This window comes from Cheilinus undulatus, linkage group 11, assembly GCF_018320785.1.
Source record: "Cheilinus undulatus linkage group 11, ASM1832078v1, whole genome shotgun sequence".
NCBI lineage: Eukaryota > Metazoa > Chordata > Actinopteri > Labriformes > Labridae > Cheilinus > Cheilinus undulatus.
The window spans coordinates 3,720,055-3,737,415 of NC_054875.1; the positions used below are offsets into that span (position 1 = coordinate 3,720,055).

General features: G+C 40.4%; 1 protein-coding gene across 1 annotated transcript in view; it reads left to right on the top strand.

Annotated features, from left to right (window-relative positions):
* Positions 1-1,004: 1,004 nt before the first annotated feature.
* The window catches only part of LOC121517080 (immunoglobulin superfamily member 21-like), a 37,634-nt gene continuing 21,277 nt past the window's right edge, over positions 1,005-17,361 (top strand). The window contains exons 1-6 of the mRNA XM_041798595.1: positions 1,005-1,107; positions 2,716-2,828; positions 5,470-5,591; positions 7,262-7,380; positions 7,810-7,925; positions 12,061-12,577. Coding sequence (XP_041654529.1) covers positions 1,005-1,107; positions 2,716-2,828; positions 5,470-5,591; positions 7,262-7,380; positions 7,810-7,925; positions 12,061-12,577 — 1,090 coding nt within the window. The remainder of the gene's footprint in view (positions 1,108-2,715; positions 2,829-5,469; positions 5,592-7,261; positions 7,381-7,809; positions 7,926-12,060; positions 12,578-17,361) is intronic.

Sequence of the window (17,361 nt, forward strand, 5' to 3'; positions counted from 1 at the left end):
TGATACACGAGATATCTTGTTTCTCATATCCATGGCATGGATTATATTTCACACCAGGGCTTGACATAGGGCTGAACAATTTGCAAAAATAATGTAAATGTGATTTTTTTTCCCAAAAATTGTGATTTAATATGCGATTATTCTTGGGTTAATTTTATGTATTTTTTGACAAATTCAAGCAATAAATAATCCAATAAATAAGACCATGTGTATTGAAAATAATGAAATAATTTCCAAAGCAATTAATCCATAGTAGCATGAATCTGAATATGGGGGTGCAACCAGCTTTAAGCTATAAAGGAAGTGGCTATCAGCTGATCACAGCTGGGGTATGACTTTTGTGAAGTAACCCTAGGCTTCATCAGTTTTAGATAGAGTGAGCTAACTATTTTTGCTCTTATTGCAAATGTGATGTCATTTGCTTTGTTTAAGGACATTTTCACTCATTCTGGTTAAGAAAAACATACATAAAACACAAAACGGAGGATTTTTCTAAACCATTATAAAAAAATGACACTTGAATGTTTGCATAATGTGCATAAAATCTCTGCTGCAGGAAAAAAATGATTTATTAAACTGCTGTTTTGGCACATTTCCAGTTAAAGAAATATTGCAACTTCTTGCGATTTGCAAAATGCAGCAGGAAACTATGTGCTATTTGCCAAATTGGGTACGTCTGGTATGAGACGAAACACATGCTCCACTTCCCTCTTTAATGGATATACTAATTTTAGAGCACTTACTGTTAATTAACTTTATTTAAAAAAATCAGAAATGCAGCTGATTTCATAAACATATCTGATTCTCAATCAGATAAATCTTCACCAGAGAATACTGAGGTTAAATTCCAGTCAATCTGGTACCTGCCACGGCCTAAATCCACCTGTGTTTGGCTAGTTGGTGGGTGCAAACGTCAAGCCGTGTTTCACATCCACCTAAGCAACCCTCCTGATGAAGTTTGGGAAGGCTGAAAACTTTCAGAAGTAAAGCTGGAGGGTGACTGGATGACTGTTCTGTCTGTTGCATTTATTACAGGCCAGTCAGAGGAGCAGGACATGAGGCGGTACACGTATGCTGACTCCAAGCTCGACAGGGAGCTGCTGTCATGTCAATACACAACTGAAAATAGGCTCTTGCCGGTCAGGAGAAGAATAAATCTTTTCCAGGAGGACGCTCAGTGTGGGTCTTTCTTTGAGTAAAGACATGTGGTCCAGTTCTGATCAAGCTGCCTTTGTTTACAGGCTTGCAGTTGCTCCAGCTAAACCGAGCCTGTAGCTACCGCCTCTTTCTCCTCACATGGCGCGGATTTGTCCAGTCATTCTCTGGCTATCAGCTGGAAGCTTCGGATGATGGATTCACCTCAGACAGTTTGTCCTTAAATCAAGATATCAGCCTCTCTGTCTCCGAGAAATAGATCAATTATGTTGCCTTAGAATGACTGTTTAAGTTCTGCAGCAGTTTTCTGCAGGAGAGCAATGTCAAACAGAGATATGCCGTCTTTTGCTTGCATTCAAACTTAAGCAAATGTTCAGGCATCTTTATTTTGACTTCAACGTGTGCAGAGAGATAATCTCTGTGACCAGTTAAAGTTGAAATATTTTGTTAGAAAAGAAAACTTCAGAATTAGGTGGCATTGCTGTGTTTTAACTTGTTCTTTCTCTAACATCACCTTGGCCGAGCTTCAGTGAACACTCCTGCCTGAGACTTCTGGGTCCTTTTTCTCCTCAGATGATGCTGATTGGTTGGTCATTTTCAGACTGAGCACATGCATTTTAGCTTGAACCTCTGCAAGATGAATCCACCTGGTGACAGAGATGAAATCTGGACAGTCAGTCGGCCCTTCATGGTTACGTTTGGCCTACTTTCCTAGAGGAAAACAGCACAAAAAAGAAAGTATCGACCGAGTGGTTGGTCCACTAAATATGCTTCTAATAAAAATGGAACATAAATGATCTTCTTGCATTGATGCTGTATTGGTATGACTTGTTGGTCCTGCTGATGTCTGCAGAGCAAAGCTGTTTCTCTATTGCTTGGTTTTATATTGATAGTTTTTCTACGTCCAGATTGTAAAAGCTGAAACTCTATGACACCAAGCCAAATGATGGACTAGATGCAATAAAGGTGCCATAAATAAGGTCATTAAGGTTCTGCTGAAGTGGAAAGACGATGCTGGTGTCTTTTTCTTGGACACAGCTTCAGAGTGTCAGAGCTGATTACGACTCTGAGACACGTTACAATGCTTGCTTCACCAGTCAGGATCAATAGCTCCTTAGTTTACCCATAAATCTGGTTCAGTTTCTCCCGAGCTGAGGCTGATGTGAAAAATTCTAGCCCAGAACAAAAGCAGAACATGTTGCTTCTCCGCCCGGTGGTTTCTTTAATCTTCTGCTGATCCCGCGGGTCACAGATTGGCTTACATGATGCTAAGTGTTTCTGCCATGCTGACCTCCCTGGAAAGATTTTAACGCAGTGTGTGCAATGTTTACTACACGGGGGTCCATGTCGACTCAGCTCTAATCTGCAGAGAGGAGAGCTGAGTGAGGAGAAAGTCTGCAGGCTGCAGGCTGATTAACAGAGCGTCCGCTGAGTGCGGCTCAGCGGGGCCAGAGCCGCTTTCAGAGCGGATTGTAAATGTATAAAAACATTATGTAACATCACAATGGACTATAGGATCCATACCAAGGGCTTTAACCTTGTGTTTTCTCTCTGTCATAGGTTATTTAACGGTCTCCATCGACCCCCTCCCTCATGTCGTCATCGGGGACACGGTGACTCTGAAGTGTAACTTCCAAACAGACGGGAACCTGAGAGAGATTGTGTGGTTCCGGGTGAGCACGCAGGTGAACTTAATGTGAAAACAGCTGCCTGTCAGCTCCTGTCTGTGTCTGCCGCTGCTGCTGTGGCTGTGTGGAAGTACTTCTGTGTGGAAATACTTCTATGTGGAAGTACTTCTGTGTGGAAATATATCTGTGTGGAAGTACTTCCATGTAGAAATACATCTATGTCGAAGTACTTCTATGTGGAAGTACTTCTGTATGGAAATATATCTGTGTGGAAGTACTTCCATGTAGAAATACATCTGTGTCGAAGTACTTCTATGTGGAAATACTACTATGTAGAAATACATCCATGTTTACCAGACAGTCATGGAGGCAGAAGAATCCTTGTTTGATGAAGAGTTTTAGACTAGAGCTGTCAAACTATTAAAGTTTTTAATCACAATTAATATCAGAGTTTCTGTAGCCCAGAACTGTTAATCCAGCTTTTTTGTTAGATTTTTCTCTTCCTTCCTTCCCTCCATCCTTTCTTTCTTCCCTTTTCCCTACATCCTTTCTTCTTTCCTTTGTTCTCTCCTTCATGCCTTCCTTCCTTTCTGCATACCTTTTTTCTTCTTCCTTCCTTCCCTCCATCCTTCCTCTCTTCCTTCCTTCCTCAGCTCATTTGAACTTCCTCACCTTGATCCATCCATCCTTCCTTCCTCCTTTCCGTCCTTCTTTCCTACCTTCCTATCTTCCTTCTTTCCTTTCCTCCCCTTTTTCCTTCCTTCCTTCCTTCCTTCCATCCTTCCTTCCCTCCATCTTACCTTCCTTCCTCAATTTTCTTCTTCCTTCCTTGTCTCCTATCTTTAACCCATCCATCTATCTTTCCATTCTCTCTTCCTTCCCTCCTTCTCTTTTCCTTCCTTCCTTTTTTCCTTCATCCTTCCCCTCATTCCTTCATCCGTCCTTCATACCCTCCTTCATTCCTTTCCCTCCTTTTTTCTGCCCTCTTTCCTTCCTCCTTTCTGTACTCTCATCCTTCTTTTCTTCCTTCCTGCCTTGCTTCCTCACCTCATCCATCCTTTCTTTTCTCCTTCCCTTCTTCTTTTCTTCTTTCCTTCCTTCCTCTTTTCGTACTTCCTTCCATCCTTCCTTTCCTCATTCCTGTCTTCCTTCTCTTCTCCCCTCCTCCCCTCTTTCCTTACTTCCTTCCATCCTACCCCTCTTCCTCTCTTCCTTGCTTTCTCCTTTTATCCTTCCTTTCTTCCTTCCTTCTATTCCTTCTCCCCTCCTTCTTTCCATCCTCTCTTCCTTCTTTCCTTCCTTCATGCTAACCCCTCACCCCTCTTAACCTCCTTGCATCCTCCATCCTCCCTCCCTCCTTCCTCCCTTCTTTCGTCTCCTCTTCATTTTCATTCTTTCCTTGTTATTAACCCGTTTGAATCAATCAGACGAAAATTTTGCCCTTTCTTTATAATTTTTCTCTTCTGAAGCTGTACAGAGATTTCTTGAAGTTTCCCTGAGTGCGGACCTGTGTTTTTTGTCCTGAGAACAAGTTTCAAAAGCTGAATAGAAATAAAGAAAAGATTGATTTTTGGGCTCTGATCAACAAAACTTAAACACCCTGTGTTTAAAAAAGATTCAGTCATAAAACATCAAACACGGCAGAAGTAATTATGAAGGAGGATCAACACTGAGTGACCTGGCAGTTTTTTTTTTATACGGTACGTTTTTCCTGAATAATTAAACAAAATAAAACAATCTCATGTGCAATTAAAAACAGCATAATCATAGCAGAAGTTAATTAAATGTGTAATTAAAAAATTAAACAAAATGGCAAAAAAGTAGAAAAGATGCAGATTTAAAAACTAAATCATAGTTTAGTCTAAGTTTGCAAACAAAAAAGGGGTTGAGGGGTTCCAAATATGAAGGTTTTTTTCTCAGACTTAAAGGTAGTCAGATAATAAAGTTAATGTAAAGTGAGTTATAGTAGACCAGTTTCCTGTATGTGTTACTATCCAGTCTAAGGGAGCAGCATGGTCCTGTGGTAATCGTTGCACTGCTGCAGGATTGAGTCCTGATCCTGGTGCTGTTTCGTGCCTGTCCATATTTCCTGCTTCTCTCTCCATATTTCCTGCCTCTCTTCTGCAACCCCACCAATATAAAGGCAAAAACCCCAAAAGACATGGATTATAGAAGCATGAAGGCACGTTTTCATGTGTCTGTATTCCTTATGAACCAGCACCTTTTTAGTGACTACCCCTCAGAGTGCCGTCTGAACTCTAAGGTATTTGTTTTTAACGTACTTCCTTTTATGTTCCTTCCACTCGCTTTATTTGACAGCGGTAGTCACAAATTAGCATTTTACATGAATAAAAATTTGCTTAGATTTTGCTTCTGGCACCAAATCTTTGAAAGATCCTGACGCCCACTCAGGGTTGGTGTCATGTTTTAGATGTCAGAGAGTTTAAAGCAATGATTTCCACTCTTTAATTTCTCCTCTGATCTTTTTCAAATGCAACATGAGGTCCAAAGTGTTTCAAATCTGCAATATTTAGAGATTAGAGCTCTAAAACAGGAAAATGAATCAAATTTTGTTGAATTTCTCCTCTCCAATTAACCATCACCTGACCTCTCTGATGTTTCATGTCTACATGGGGATTTTTGCTGCTGATACTCTTATTTTATGCTGCACTTTTTCCCCTCTCAGGTGACTGAAGGAGGCAACGCAAAGCAGAAGATTTTCACCTACGATGCCATGTACAACACCAGCTACTCTCACCTGGAGGACAACAAGAAACGAGAGGACCTGGTCTACAGGTCCACTGTGCGGTGAGATGGGATAATCTTACTTTAACTTAAAAACTTTGATTTTAGGGGTTATCCTTTACACCTGAAACATCCATGCTTTGATTTATACATGGAAGAGGAGAGGTAGGAGGTGGTCATTTACACAAGAATATCAAAATGAAGTTCACCAGCTCAAATCAATCGAAAGTCAAAATAAAATCCCACAGTGCTGCTGTGGCCTCACCTCATAAATGCTCTGTAGCAGCGATGCTCAACGCAAGGCTCTGGAGCCACATGTGGCTCTTTTGTGATGATTTGTGGCTCTTCTATGTCTTAATTTAAAATATTATTACCCAGTAAACCTTTATAAAGTGAAACTATGACCTCAGAAATTATCCATTGAAAGTCACATTAAACAGTTTGAATCCCCACATTAATACAGTTGGCTTTAATTTTCAACCTTTATTTTTTGTCTGTAGATTTCCATTGCCCTTATTTGCAATTTTTTTTTTTTTTTTTTTCTTTTTTGCTACTTTTAGTTCATTTTTACTGTTGTAAGCCCTCTTTTACCATCTCTTTTGGTCATTTTTACTACTTAGATCCCATTTTTGCAACCAGTTTTTTGGCCTCTTCTATCCTGCTTTTTGCTATTTGCAATTTTTTGCCACTTTTTGCCCATTTAAGCCACGTTTAGCAATTTAATGCCACTGTTTTTAGCATTCTTGCCAATCGTTGTTTCTTTTTGACCATTTGCCCCACATTTTTTGCCCATTTTAGTCAATTTTACACTCACTTTCTGACATGTTTTTGCTGCATTTTGACAATTTTTCTCACATTTTTGCCCATTTTAGTCACTTTTACATTCTTTTTTTGCCATGTTTTTGCTGCTTTTTGACCATTTGCCCCACATTTGTGACCATTTTAGTCACTTTTACACTCATTTTTACCACAGCCAAGGAGGTTATGTGATCAGCAGGGTTTGTTAGTTTGTTAGTTAGTTTGTTTGTTTGTTAGCAACATAATTCAAAAAGTTATGGACAGATGTTGATGAAATATTCAGGAAATGTCAGAAATGGCGTAAGGAAGAACTGATTCGCCTAGATTTTGGGAGTGATCTGGATCACCGTCTGGTTCCAGGAATTTTTAAAGGATTCTTACTATTGGGAGATCGGGCTAATGGACACTTTTCCCACATTTTTGCCCATTGTAGTCACTTTTACACTCCTTTTTGCCATGTTTTTGCCGTAATTTGACCATTTTTGCCACCTGTAACTCACCTTTGGTAACTTCTCACCCATTTTTGCCACTTACTGTCCTATTCTGCCACTTTTCTCCCTGTTTTTCCACTTTTCACCCACTTTCTGCCATTGTATGCCTACTTTGACCCTTTTTGCCTGTTGTTGCCACTTTTTTGCCACTGTTTGACCATTATTTGCCACCTTGTACTTATTTTTATAGCCACTTTAATCATTTTTTGACACTTTTGGCCCCTTAGATTGTGGTTCTTGCAAAGGCATTTTTCAACAGTTTGGCTCTTTGTGGAGCAGGGTTGAGTAACACTGCTCTATAGAATGAATGGGCACAAATTCCCCCAGGAACACTCCAGATGTTGTGGAAAGTCTCCCAAGAAGAGTGAAGGCTGTTATAGCTGCAAAAGGAGGGGGTTAAATCTTAATTTAAAGTGTGTAACATTGTCTCTGTGTGTGTTTAAGGCTCCCTGAGGTTCAGATGGAGGACGATGGCCTGTATGAGTGTCACGTGGGGATCTATGACCGCAGCTCCAGAGACAAAGTGATCCTGGCCTCTGGGAGCATCACCCTCACTGTCATAGGTGTGTTTTTATATCTGAGGTCAGCCCATGAATATTAAAACCTCACCTGGAAGAAGTGAGGGGATGGTCAGACTCATTTAGATTCACGCTGGAGGCATCCTGGACACGTGTGGCCAAATTTCATGGAATTAAAATACCTTTAGTGGTTATTTCTCTACAACTGAAGATTCAGCCTCATTATGACTCTGTGCATGCTGACATGATAAAATCTGAACATCTGACCCAGAAAATCCCAGTCAGCTGCTTCATGAGAAAAATTCCTTTGATGAAAGTGAAATTTAACTGATTTTCACCGTCCAAGGTGCTCCGGCTCAGCCTCCTCCTGCATGCTGACTCATCAGTTAGTCCTGATTTTTCTGCCATTAGCACACGCTCTGCATGTTTTCTAACAATAATCAAAGCTGCTTCCTATCTGAACTCTTTCTGCAGTGCCTCCAAAATCTATCTCCGTGGTGGCCGCCAACAGCCTGGCTCCTTTCAGCCGCTACGAGGCCCAGAACTTCACTCTGGTCTGCATTGTTACAGGAGCAAAGCCGGCCCCGGTGGTGAGATTCAGACTTTTTTGGGGGGGACTCTTTATCTCTGTGCTAGGACTCGCTCTCTGTAATCGAATCTGCGTCACTGAAGCTGAAAAAAAGTGTTTTGGAAATCCTCCTGGTGTGAGGGAAAGAGGATGCTGATATTCTCGTAGAATCAAAGAGGAGCTTCAGTGACTTTCAAACAAAAAACGTCTGTGCACAAACAAAACTGCAGCTCCAGCTGCACCCAGTTTGACCTTTATGGAGAATGACTGATGCTGGAGGATTAGCACAAAGCTGAATATATGATAAAACAGAAGTCCATTTTAATGCAGCCATATTCCTGATAAAGAGCAGCTTTATTTAATTTTCTGTTTTCTATTTCCTGTTTTTATCTTCTTCACTCTATAACGTCTCTGTACCTCACCTCTGCACTCTGCAGCAGGTTACCGTGGTGATGACATCAATCTGTGCAGGCATTAAGCTGCACGCAGAAACACAAACAGATCTATAAAAACAGCAGGGAACGATCAACAAGGGCCATTTAATACTAGAGATAATGTCAGAGTGCACTGCCTTTAAATGACCCTGTTACCATAGAAAGAGCCTGTGTTGTAACAGAAAATGGCAAATCTCCAGATAATAATAGTGGAAGTGTGATGAAAAAATATGTTATTATTATTCATTTGTGTTTTATAACGTAATGCACCAGGACTAGGCAGAATCCAATTTTAATACCCTTAAATATGTCCAATTTTTTACCTCCACATAATTCAAAACACATTTTACAATAAGCAGGTCAAACCATGCTTTCACTGGAAAGCAGAGGATACTCCCCTATCTGCAAATCATTCAAAAATATACATATAATATAGTGATAATATAGTGTACAGTAATAAACAGGGGCTAGATGGTGGCACAGGGGTTAGCACTGTTGCCTCACAGCAAGAAGGTCCCTGGTTTGCTTCCCGGTCAGGTCCTTTCTGTGCAGAGTTTGCATGCTCTCCCTGTGCACGCATGTAATCAAGCTTCCTCCCACAACACCCTGACACCAAGAAGGAGGAGGAAACTCCATCCTTAGTGTGGAAGGCTTTCTGCTTTACACCTTAGAACCTTTGATCAACATGCTGCACCTGTGTTACTTTATTTCCATTTGGTACGACAGAATGCAAAAAGAAGAGGTGCTTTAGGAACTACACGGTGCCAGATCCATGCGTCCTGCTGTGTCTGGTCCTTGTATTCGAAAACACAAGAACATCAACGGTATGGTAGATCGTCTATCCGACTGTGCACAAGCAGGCACATCTCCGTTTAACAGACCAGCCTTATTGTGCGCACTATAAAATCACATATCAACTATTTATTGCTGCAAATAATTTGTTTGCACAGGTGCATTCACTGCAATTTCAAAGCCTGTTCCTTACACCCCTGTGATGTTTTGCCTTCAGTATGAATGTGACAGAGGCCTAATGGGAATATGAAATGATCCTTTTCTGTGTCGCATCAGAGGTAGTAACGGAGGTGCCTGTAGTGATAGATGCAAACAATCTAAAAAGCAACAAGCAGAGCCAACACCAGACTGTACAGTTGTCTGTCCATGGTTTATTTAAAGCAGCAACAGGCAGACAGGGGTCTGCTGCTCTTTGGTTACTGCTGTCATTCCTGCATGAAATTCTGACCAATCAGTGTATGTTCTCATACGCCACATGTTTCGGTGGGCTTCTAAATGTCCCCCTAGAAACAGAAAACATGAAGTAATTATTAAACAGTGGAACAACTTATCCATGATTCAGACCAGGGCAAACAAAGTACAGGTGAAAAAAATACCATAAGAGTGAAAATAGGAGTAACAATAGAAAACAAACAAATAAGAGATCTGTGGTGATACCAGCAGAATAAGAGATCTCTCTTCATGCAGAAACCTCTGATGGAGTTTGCAGTATGAATATCCAGAGGGAGGCTGTTTCCCGGTTTAGGACCATAAAAAAAGAAGTACTCTCCTCAGATTTCTGATGTGACAGAGCTGGGACTACTGAGAGAGTCATTTCAATCTTAAGAAAAGGAAATCAGTCATTTTCGACGTAGCGTGCGAGAGCCAGCTGATGGATGATTTCCACAAGGAGCTCCAGCTGGATGGAGGAGAGAATCAGAGCGACTTATTGAGCGCTCACATCCAAAAATAAAATAAATAAACAGCCCAGTGTTGTTGCTCTGTGTTACTGTGAGAGATTGGGAGTCTCTCTAAGACAGTAATCATATTCCTATTTGTTTGTTTGAAAGATTGATGGTTGGCCCGAGTGTCCAATACAAAACGAAGCAATCAAAGGGAATTCAGAGCTAGTGTTCAGGATTTACATTTTTTATAAAACATGGTTTCAGAAGTGAACAATAAAACATTAACACCAGGCTTCAGCTTTTTCCCCTTTAACTGGAAATACAATTTTTATTTTTACTTCTCCAAAAGTTTTAAATGAGTCATGAAGAACCTCTACAGTTTTCCCTGAGCTTTAAAAAAGTCAGGTTAAAGGAGTTTTTAAAGCTTTTCTTGTAGAAACAAAACAGAAATGAGCTTAAAAATGAGTTTATATGAAGATATCAGTGTTTAGATGTTAATGTTTGGAGGGGCAAACCTATAGAATACATATCAAATTATCCATCCATCCATCCCTCCCTCCATCCATCCGTCCGTCCGTCCATCCATCCATCTATCCATCCATCCATCCATCCATCCATCCATCCATAATCTATCCGTCCGTCCATCTGTTCATCCATCTGTCGGTCCGTCCATCAATCCATCCAACTGTCTGTCCGTCCATCCATCCATCCATCCATCCATCCATCCATCCATCCATCCATCCATCCGTCAGTGTAGCAGTAGATCCGTACATGTAACAGCAAAGACCATGTTTGTTTTTCATATCACAGTTTTAACCATTCTTAATGATAAAGCAAAGACACAAGAAAATTTTCTGTTTATGTGTGAAAAAGAAGGGATTTTTCACACATAAACAGACAAGATTCTAAAATCTTTATGAGCTGTTAATTCACTTATAATTTCTGTTTTTCTCACGAAGAAAATCAATAAATTAGTTTCATTTGAACAAATACTGAGGGTGAAACTGGGATTCTCTATCTAGAACTATTTTTTCTTTTGTTAGAAAGAAGAGAGTCATATGTATTCTGCCTCATCATTGATGAAAATGACTCGGCGTATCACGCTGTGTCACAGCTAGTCTATTGTTTACATTTCATCTTTGAGTCTTTTATGAGAAACTTGAAAACTCAAGGACTGAACATTGGTATTTTATTCTTTATGAAGCCTTTGGACATGAAGTGCCTACTAATCTATGCCTCTTAAAACCCCCTCCTCCTGTAAACTCTGCTCTCATGAACTGTGCTGTAGAAATGATGTCTGATTTATGTGTTTCAACATATGTTTCATATTCCCTGTTGAGTCTAAATCTATATTTAGATCAGCCTTTTGCATTTGATTGGAGCAACACTACATCTGCTTTAGTATTTCTCAATTCTGGAATCTAGTGTGCAGCAGTTTTATTTCAATTTGGACATTACTGATGTTTTAGTACTTCTTTCTTGCCCTTATATGGGCATGAAAGGGGCATGTCTCTATGTTAATTGGGAGAAACATGCACAGGCTTCCAGCTTAAGAGGACATTGCATTCACAAATTTTAGGAGCAGTTTAGCAGTTTACTTGTTTCGGCCTCTAAGTCGTCAACTGTTCACAGAAAGAAGAAACTGGGGTGCTGATTTAGTTCAGTTGGAGCGCAGCAGCAAAGATCTCACATTGGGGATCAACTAGAGATTTCTGCATAGAGAAACCAACAAAAGGTTATGTTTTGAGCTGTATACAACTATATCAAATGTTCAACATGTGGAAAAAAAAATCTTAATTCTTAAGCCACATAGAAATGTTCAGATTAAAAAAAAAAGAAAGAAAGAAAGAAAAAACATTCCTAATGATTAAAAAGAAGAAGTTGGATTGATAAGAGCAATCCTAAAATTCAATATGCTCTGTTTGAGCAGTGATCTGCAGAATTCTGGACTAATTGAAGTTTGTGGGGGGATTTCTGAAGGAGTTACTGTGATTGAACTGCTTCCATTGTTCCTGTCCAGCTCACTTGCCCCTCTCTGTCTTCTCAGGTGTACTTTAAACGGGATGGTGAGCTCATCGAGGTGGTTCCACCTGGCCAGTTGTCTTCTTCCTCCTCCTCCTCAATAGAACAAAAAAAGAAACCAGTAAAGAGCCGAGGCCGGAGCCGAGCGGGACTCCTGAGCTCCCAGATTCACGTCAGTCGAGATCTGGACGACACTAAACTCCAGAAGTCTCTGTCCCCGCCTGAAAAAGAGGGGAGGCCTGCTCGGTTAGGACAAGATGGACCTGAACCGGGCCGGGAACAGGCGTCACAGTCGGGCCCTGAGCCAACCACAGAGGTGATCCCGGAGACGGTGGTGAGCCGGGAGTTTCCCCGCTGGGTGCAGAGCAGCGACCCGCTGTATTACTTCCAGCACCGACAGCAGGCGGCAGGCGATGGTACCATGGAGGTGAGAGCCATGCTGACCTGGAGCCTGAACCCTCAGCTGGACAACGAGGCTCTGTTCAGCTGTGAGGTCAACCACCCGGCTCTGTCCATGCCCATGCAGGCCGAGGTCACATTGGGTGAGTCAAAATAATCACATGCAGGAAGTAAAACTCTCTCTGAAGCTAGTTAGTCCCATCATCTGGCTTTAGCACTGACTTTTTTATGAAGAGAAACTGAGATATCAGACTGCTGCAGAGGACTGTTGGAGAGAGAGTAGAATGCTCAGCTCCTGCAGGCCACACTGACCCCAAATTACTGACAAATCAAAGCTTTGGCGTGTGCATGCTTGAGTGTAATTAGACCAGACCTCAAAGAGCAGCCAGTCACTCTAAATTGAAGCTTCTGCCACCAGTAATTGTTGCAGTCATGTTTGGCTTTTTATAGTGGCTGGATTATTTTCAGATCTTAAGTGATTATAAAAACATGAGAGACCACAGACATGAGGACAGTTTCGACTGATTTTTAACATTGTAATCCTCCAAATGCACACCAGACTGTGAGACCACAGAGCTGCTGTTTGTAGTCATGATTTCAGTGTTGATTCCATACCAGTTTTAGTAATTTAGCAGCAAGCAATCATATCGAGTGGGCAAAATATTCTAAGGACTACAGGGCATACCCAAATCTTATTTAAAAAATACCATTTTATGAACAGTATTTCATGTCTACAGGCCAGGTGGAACTTATTAGAAATCAAAATACGTGCTTGCTTTTGGTGCAAAATGTGTTGTTCTGCACAAACCAAACATGTTTGTTTAGCTAATGCATTTTACTTCACAGTTACTGCCACTTTATGTTTCAGTTCATTTACGGCAATCTGTGCAGCTTAAATTAGCTTGATATAAAGACATTTAGCACATTTTGAGGGGCTTGGACCTTGATGTTGGCACCAGCGGTCCTCCTGGAAGACTGTTTGGATGATCAAAATCTATTATGATGCTTTTTTGAAGCATCATAACACCAATAATCTTTGAAGGCTAAGTCTTCTCTTTATAAAGATGCATAAGGAGCTACTTGGTTAGTTAAATCTGTCAGTCTTTTGTCATAAAAAGTTTGCCAGAGGTCGTTAAAGCATCTACAATACTGATAATATTCCACTAATACTTTTGGCTTGTGCAGTGCAGGGAAAAAGTTTTGCCTTCCTCCTGATTCCTTGTTTTTTTGCATATTTGTCACACTTAAATGATTCAGATCATGAAACAAATTCTCAAATGAGACAAAGATAACCAGAGTAAATACAAAATGCAGTTTTTAAATGATTTCGTCTATTAAGGGAAAAAAGCCATCCAAACCTACCCGTCCCAATGTGAAAAAGTCACTGCTTCCCCTTGTTAAATTATAAATTAACTGTGATTAACCACCTGTTTTCAAAAAGCTGAGTTCAATTTCACTATCCACACCCAGACCTGATTACTGCCAGGCCTGCTGAAGCCAGAAATCCCTTAAATAGAACCAGTCTGACAAAGTGAAGTAGACTCATCATGGCACCATCTGAAGAAATTCAAGACAGAAACAAAGTCACTGACATCTGTCAGTCTGGGAAGGATTACAAAAACATTTCAAAGAGTTTGAGATTCCAGCCAATCACGCTGAGAGCCATTATCCACAAACAGAGAAAACTTAAACAGTGGTGAACCTTCCCAGGAGTAGCCAGCCTACCAAAATGACTTCAAGAGCACATGGATGACTCATCCAGGAGGTCCTGGGACAGACCTGCAGGCCTCAATGGCTCTGTTAAGGTCAAAGTTCATGATTCAACAATAAGAAAAGACCGGGGAACAATGGCATCATGGGGAGTTCCAAGGCCAAAACTACTGCTGATCAAAAAGAACACAAAGGCTTGTCTCACATTTGACTAAAAACATCCTGATGATCCTCAAGACTTCTGGGAAAATATTCTGACGACTGACCAGACAAAAGAAGAACTTAAAGAACTTAGTAAAACTAACACAGCATTTCACCAAAAGAACCGGACCTGGACCACTTGGAGCCATGAATTCTGCTCTCTATCAGAAAATCCTGAAGGAGAATGTCCGGCCATCAGTTCATGACTTGTGTTATGGAGCAGGACAATGATCCCAAACACTCCAGCAAGTTCACCTCTGAATGGGTTAAAGAAACTAAATGAAGGTTCTGGAGTGGTCTAGTCAAAGTCTCCGCTAAAAGCTGACTGAGATGCTGTGGTATGACTTTGAACAGGCTGTTCATGCTGGAAAACCCTCCAGTGTGTCTGCATAACAACAATTCTGCAAAGAAGAGTGGGACAACATTCCTCCACAGCGATGTGAAAGACTCACTGACAGTTATCAAAAATGCTTGATTGCAGTTGTTGCCTCCAAGGATGGAAAAACCAGTTCAGGGTATATACAGTAATCCTTAAGTTAAATTTAATACCTTTTTTACTACCTTCGAAATTTTTTTAAAACCATCACGACACTGAGTTGCAAGTGTTAATCAGCGACCTTTCTAACGTTTATGCAGATTTTGCTTAACAAATTATTAGAGTACCCTAACCCTAACCAAAGTAAGATTTCTGCCACAGCTGCCCTAAATTAACAGCATTGTTAATTACCAAAAATCATTTCTTATGTTTCTGCAATGGTTAATACACCAATATGTAGAAGCTCTTTAACCCAAATGATATTTTTAATGCTAAAATAGAATTATTATTGTTATCCATGAATTTTCAAATTTACTGATGTACAAAAAAACTGAAAAAATAGTAGAGCACATTAATATTTCTTGATTAATATGTCAGATTATAGTTATTTACTGTCATTCCTGAACAGAAAAATGAGTTTTAGTGGTTGAATGTTATGCTTGATTAATTTCTGACTTCTCAGAAAAGCCCAGTGAGCCGGCTCAAAATTGGGTGAATTCAGTTTGAAATCCCTCATTCCTGTTCAAAACGTGGAGAGCTGACTGAAAATGAAAGAGTCCACATTAAAGCACTTCATGATGCTGGATGGTCTCTGAGACAAATATGACAGGTGGTCTAATACATTTGTTAAGCACTGTATGTAACACTATACACAACAGAATAGATTTAGAGACTCACTGATGTTGACCACATATTGCACATTTATTTCACCTCGTGAATAAAAATTTTAAAAACGACATATGTGCAATAAAGAGATAGTTCCAGCACACTGACTGGCATTCACTGCATGAACTGTTGAATTGCTATTGATTTAACATGAACATGTTGAGTAGGCCTAATATGAACTCATGAGCAAAAGAATCTTATGACAAGTGTCTTAATTGCATGGCCTTTTCTTCAATAATTTTGTCCATTTTAACCAGTTCCTGTTTTTTCTCTGTGTATCTCCTTCTGAGTGTATTGGATTTAGTGATTAGCCGGGCTGTTTTTGACAAATGGCCCAGCCTTGTTGATGCCATCAACAAGCTGTTTTTTGAAGAAGGATGCTAATCCAAATCTGATGATGTAACCGGTTTTGTCTTTACCACACGTGAATGACTTTGCGATGTCAGAGTTGGGAAACATTTCTTAAAACAGCCCCACTATTCCTTTGTTGGAGTTCAATGAATGGTATTTAACTGCAGTGTTTAGACACCACACAGCCTCCGCGCGCAGAGTTGGTGTGGTGCCCATACTCATCCGGAGGTCTGATGCAGTTACTGGAGCCGTAATGTTGGCTAGTACCATGGCACTAGTTAGCGGTGGTGGTGGTGGTGCAGCAGCACAGAAAGTTGAGAGTGGTAGAGTTAACTGCTCTCGCTGACCGCACATTCCATTTTTATGTTTAGTGGATTGCACATGCGACCAAAATGCGTTAGCTCCCATCCAGTTGACGTTGATGTTTTTTTTTTAAAAACTGAACAATAAGCCTGCTGGTTACTCCCTATTACAGGCCTGAGCCAGTCCTTAAACACTGGGTCTTCCACCCCGCTGTCAGAAAACTTGCATTTGCTCATGACGACGATGATGGTTGTCTGGGTGTTGAAGATAAGCCAGCCAGTTGGCTACTCAGTTGAGCGCGCAACGTGTTTACGACCACTGAATATGACATCATCAAACAAAGCCTACAAAGTTGAGACTTCAGGATTGAGATGAGGATCTTCAATTATGTGCCCAGACATGCTAGCCCACATTTAAACGAACTAACACGAACTTTAGCAGATAGAATTTCAATCGGAACAGGACACCTCATAGCCTGAAAAAATAATTTTTTTTTTTTTTTTTTAAAATGCCTCTAAAACCACATTTAACACTTTTAATGGCCTTAAATTTGGCAATTCTAATTTATCACCTTTTAATACTTTTTAAAACCCCGCGGACACCCTGCAGTTACTCTGTTTTCGGGCCAGGTAAGTTTGGGTGGACTTTTCCCTTAATAAATGAAATTATTATTTAAAAACTGACATTTGTATTCACTCAGATTATCTTTGTCTAATATTAAAATGAGTTTGAGGAATACAGTAAGGCACAATATCTTTCACTTATGTTATCTGGCCTATATTTCTCGTTATTTCTGTGATAAATGAGAGTTGAATAAATAAATATCTCATGAAAACAGTGGGACTTGTTGGTAAAACAGAGTTACTGTTAAGAATCGTGTCCCTTTAAGGCTGCCATGGAAGAATTAATGTGCTTGGGAAAAAGGAAATTTGAGTTTTTTTTAATTGTATGGAGAGTTTAATGACTCTGCCTAATGGTTATTTATGTCAACGATTAATTTATGTGAGCACAGAGTTCATCTAAAGCTTTGCGGCTGCTTCTTAACAACTTAATGCTTCATCAGTGACTTTTACAGCCATGCAGACTCCCACTCTCACACTCGTGATGATGATGAAGACCAGTCCTGGTGCATACCAATGAAGTCTGCAGCGGTGGACTTTG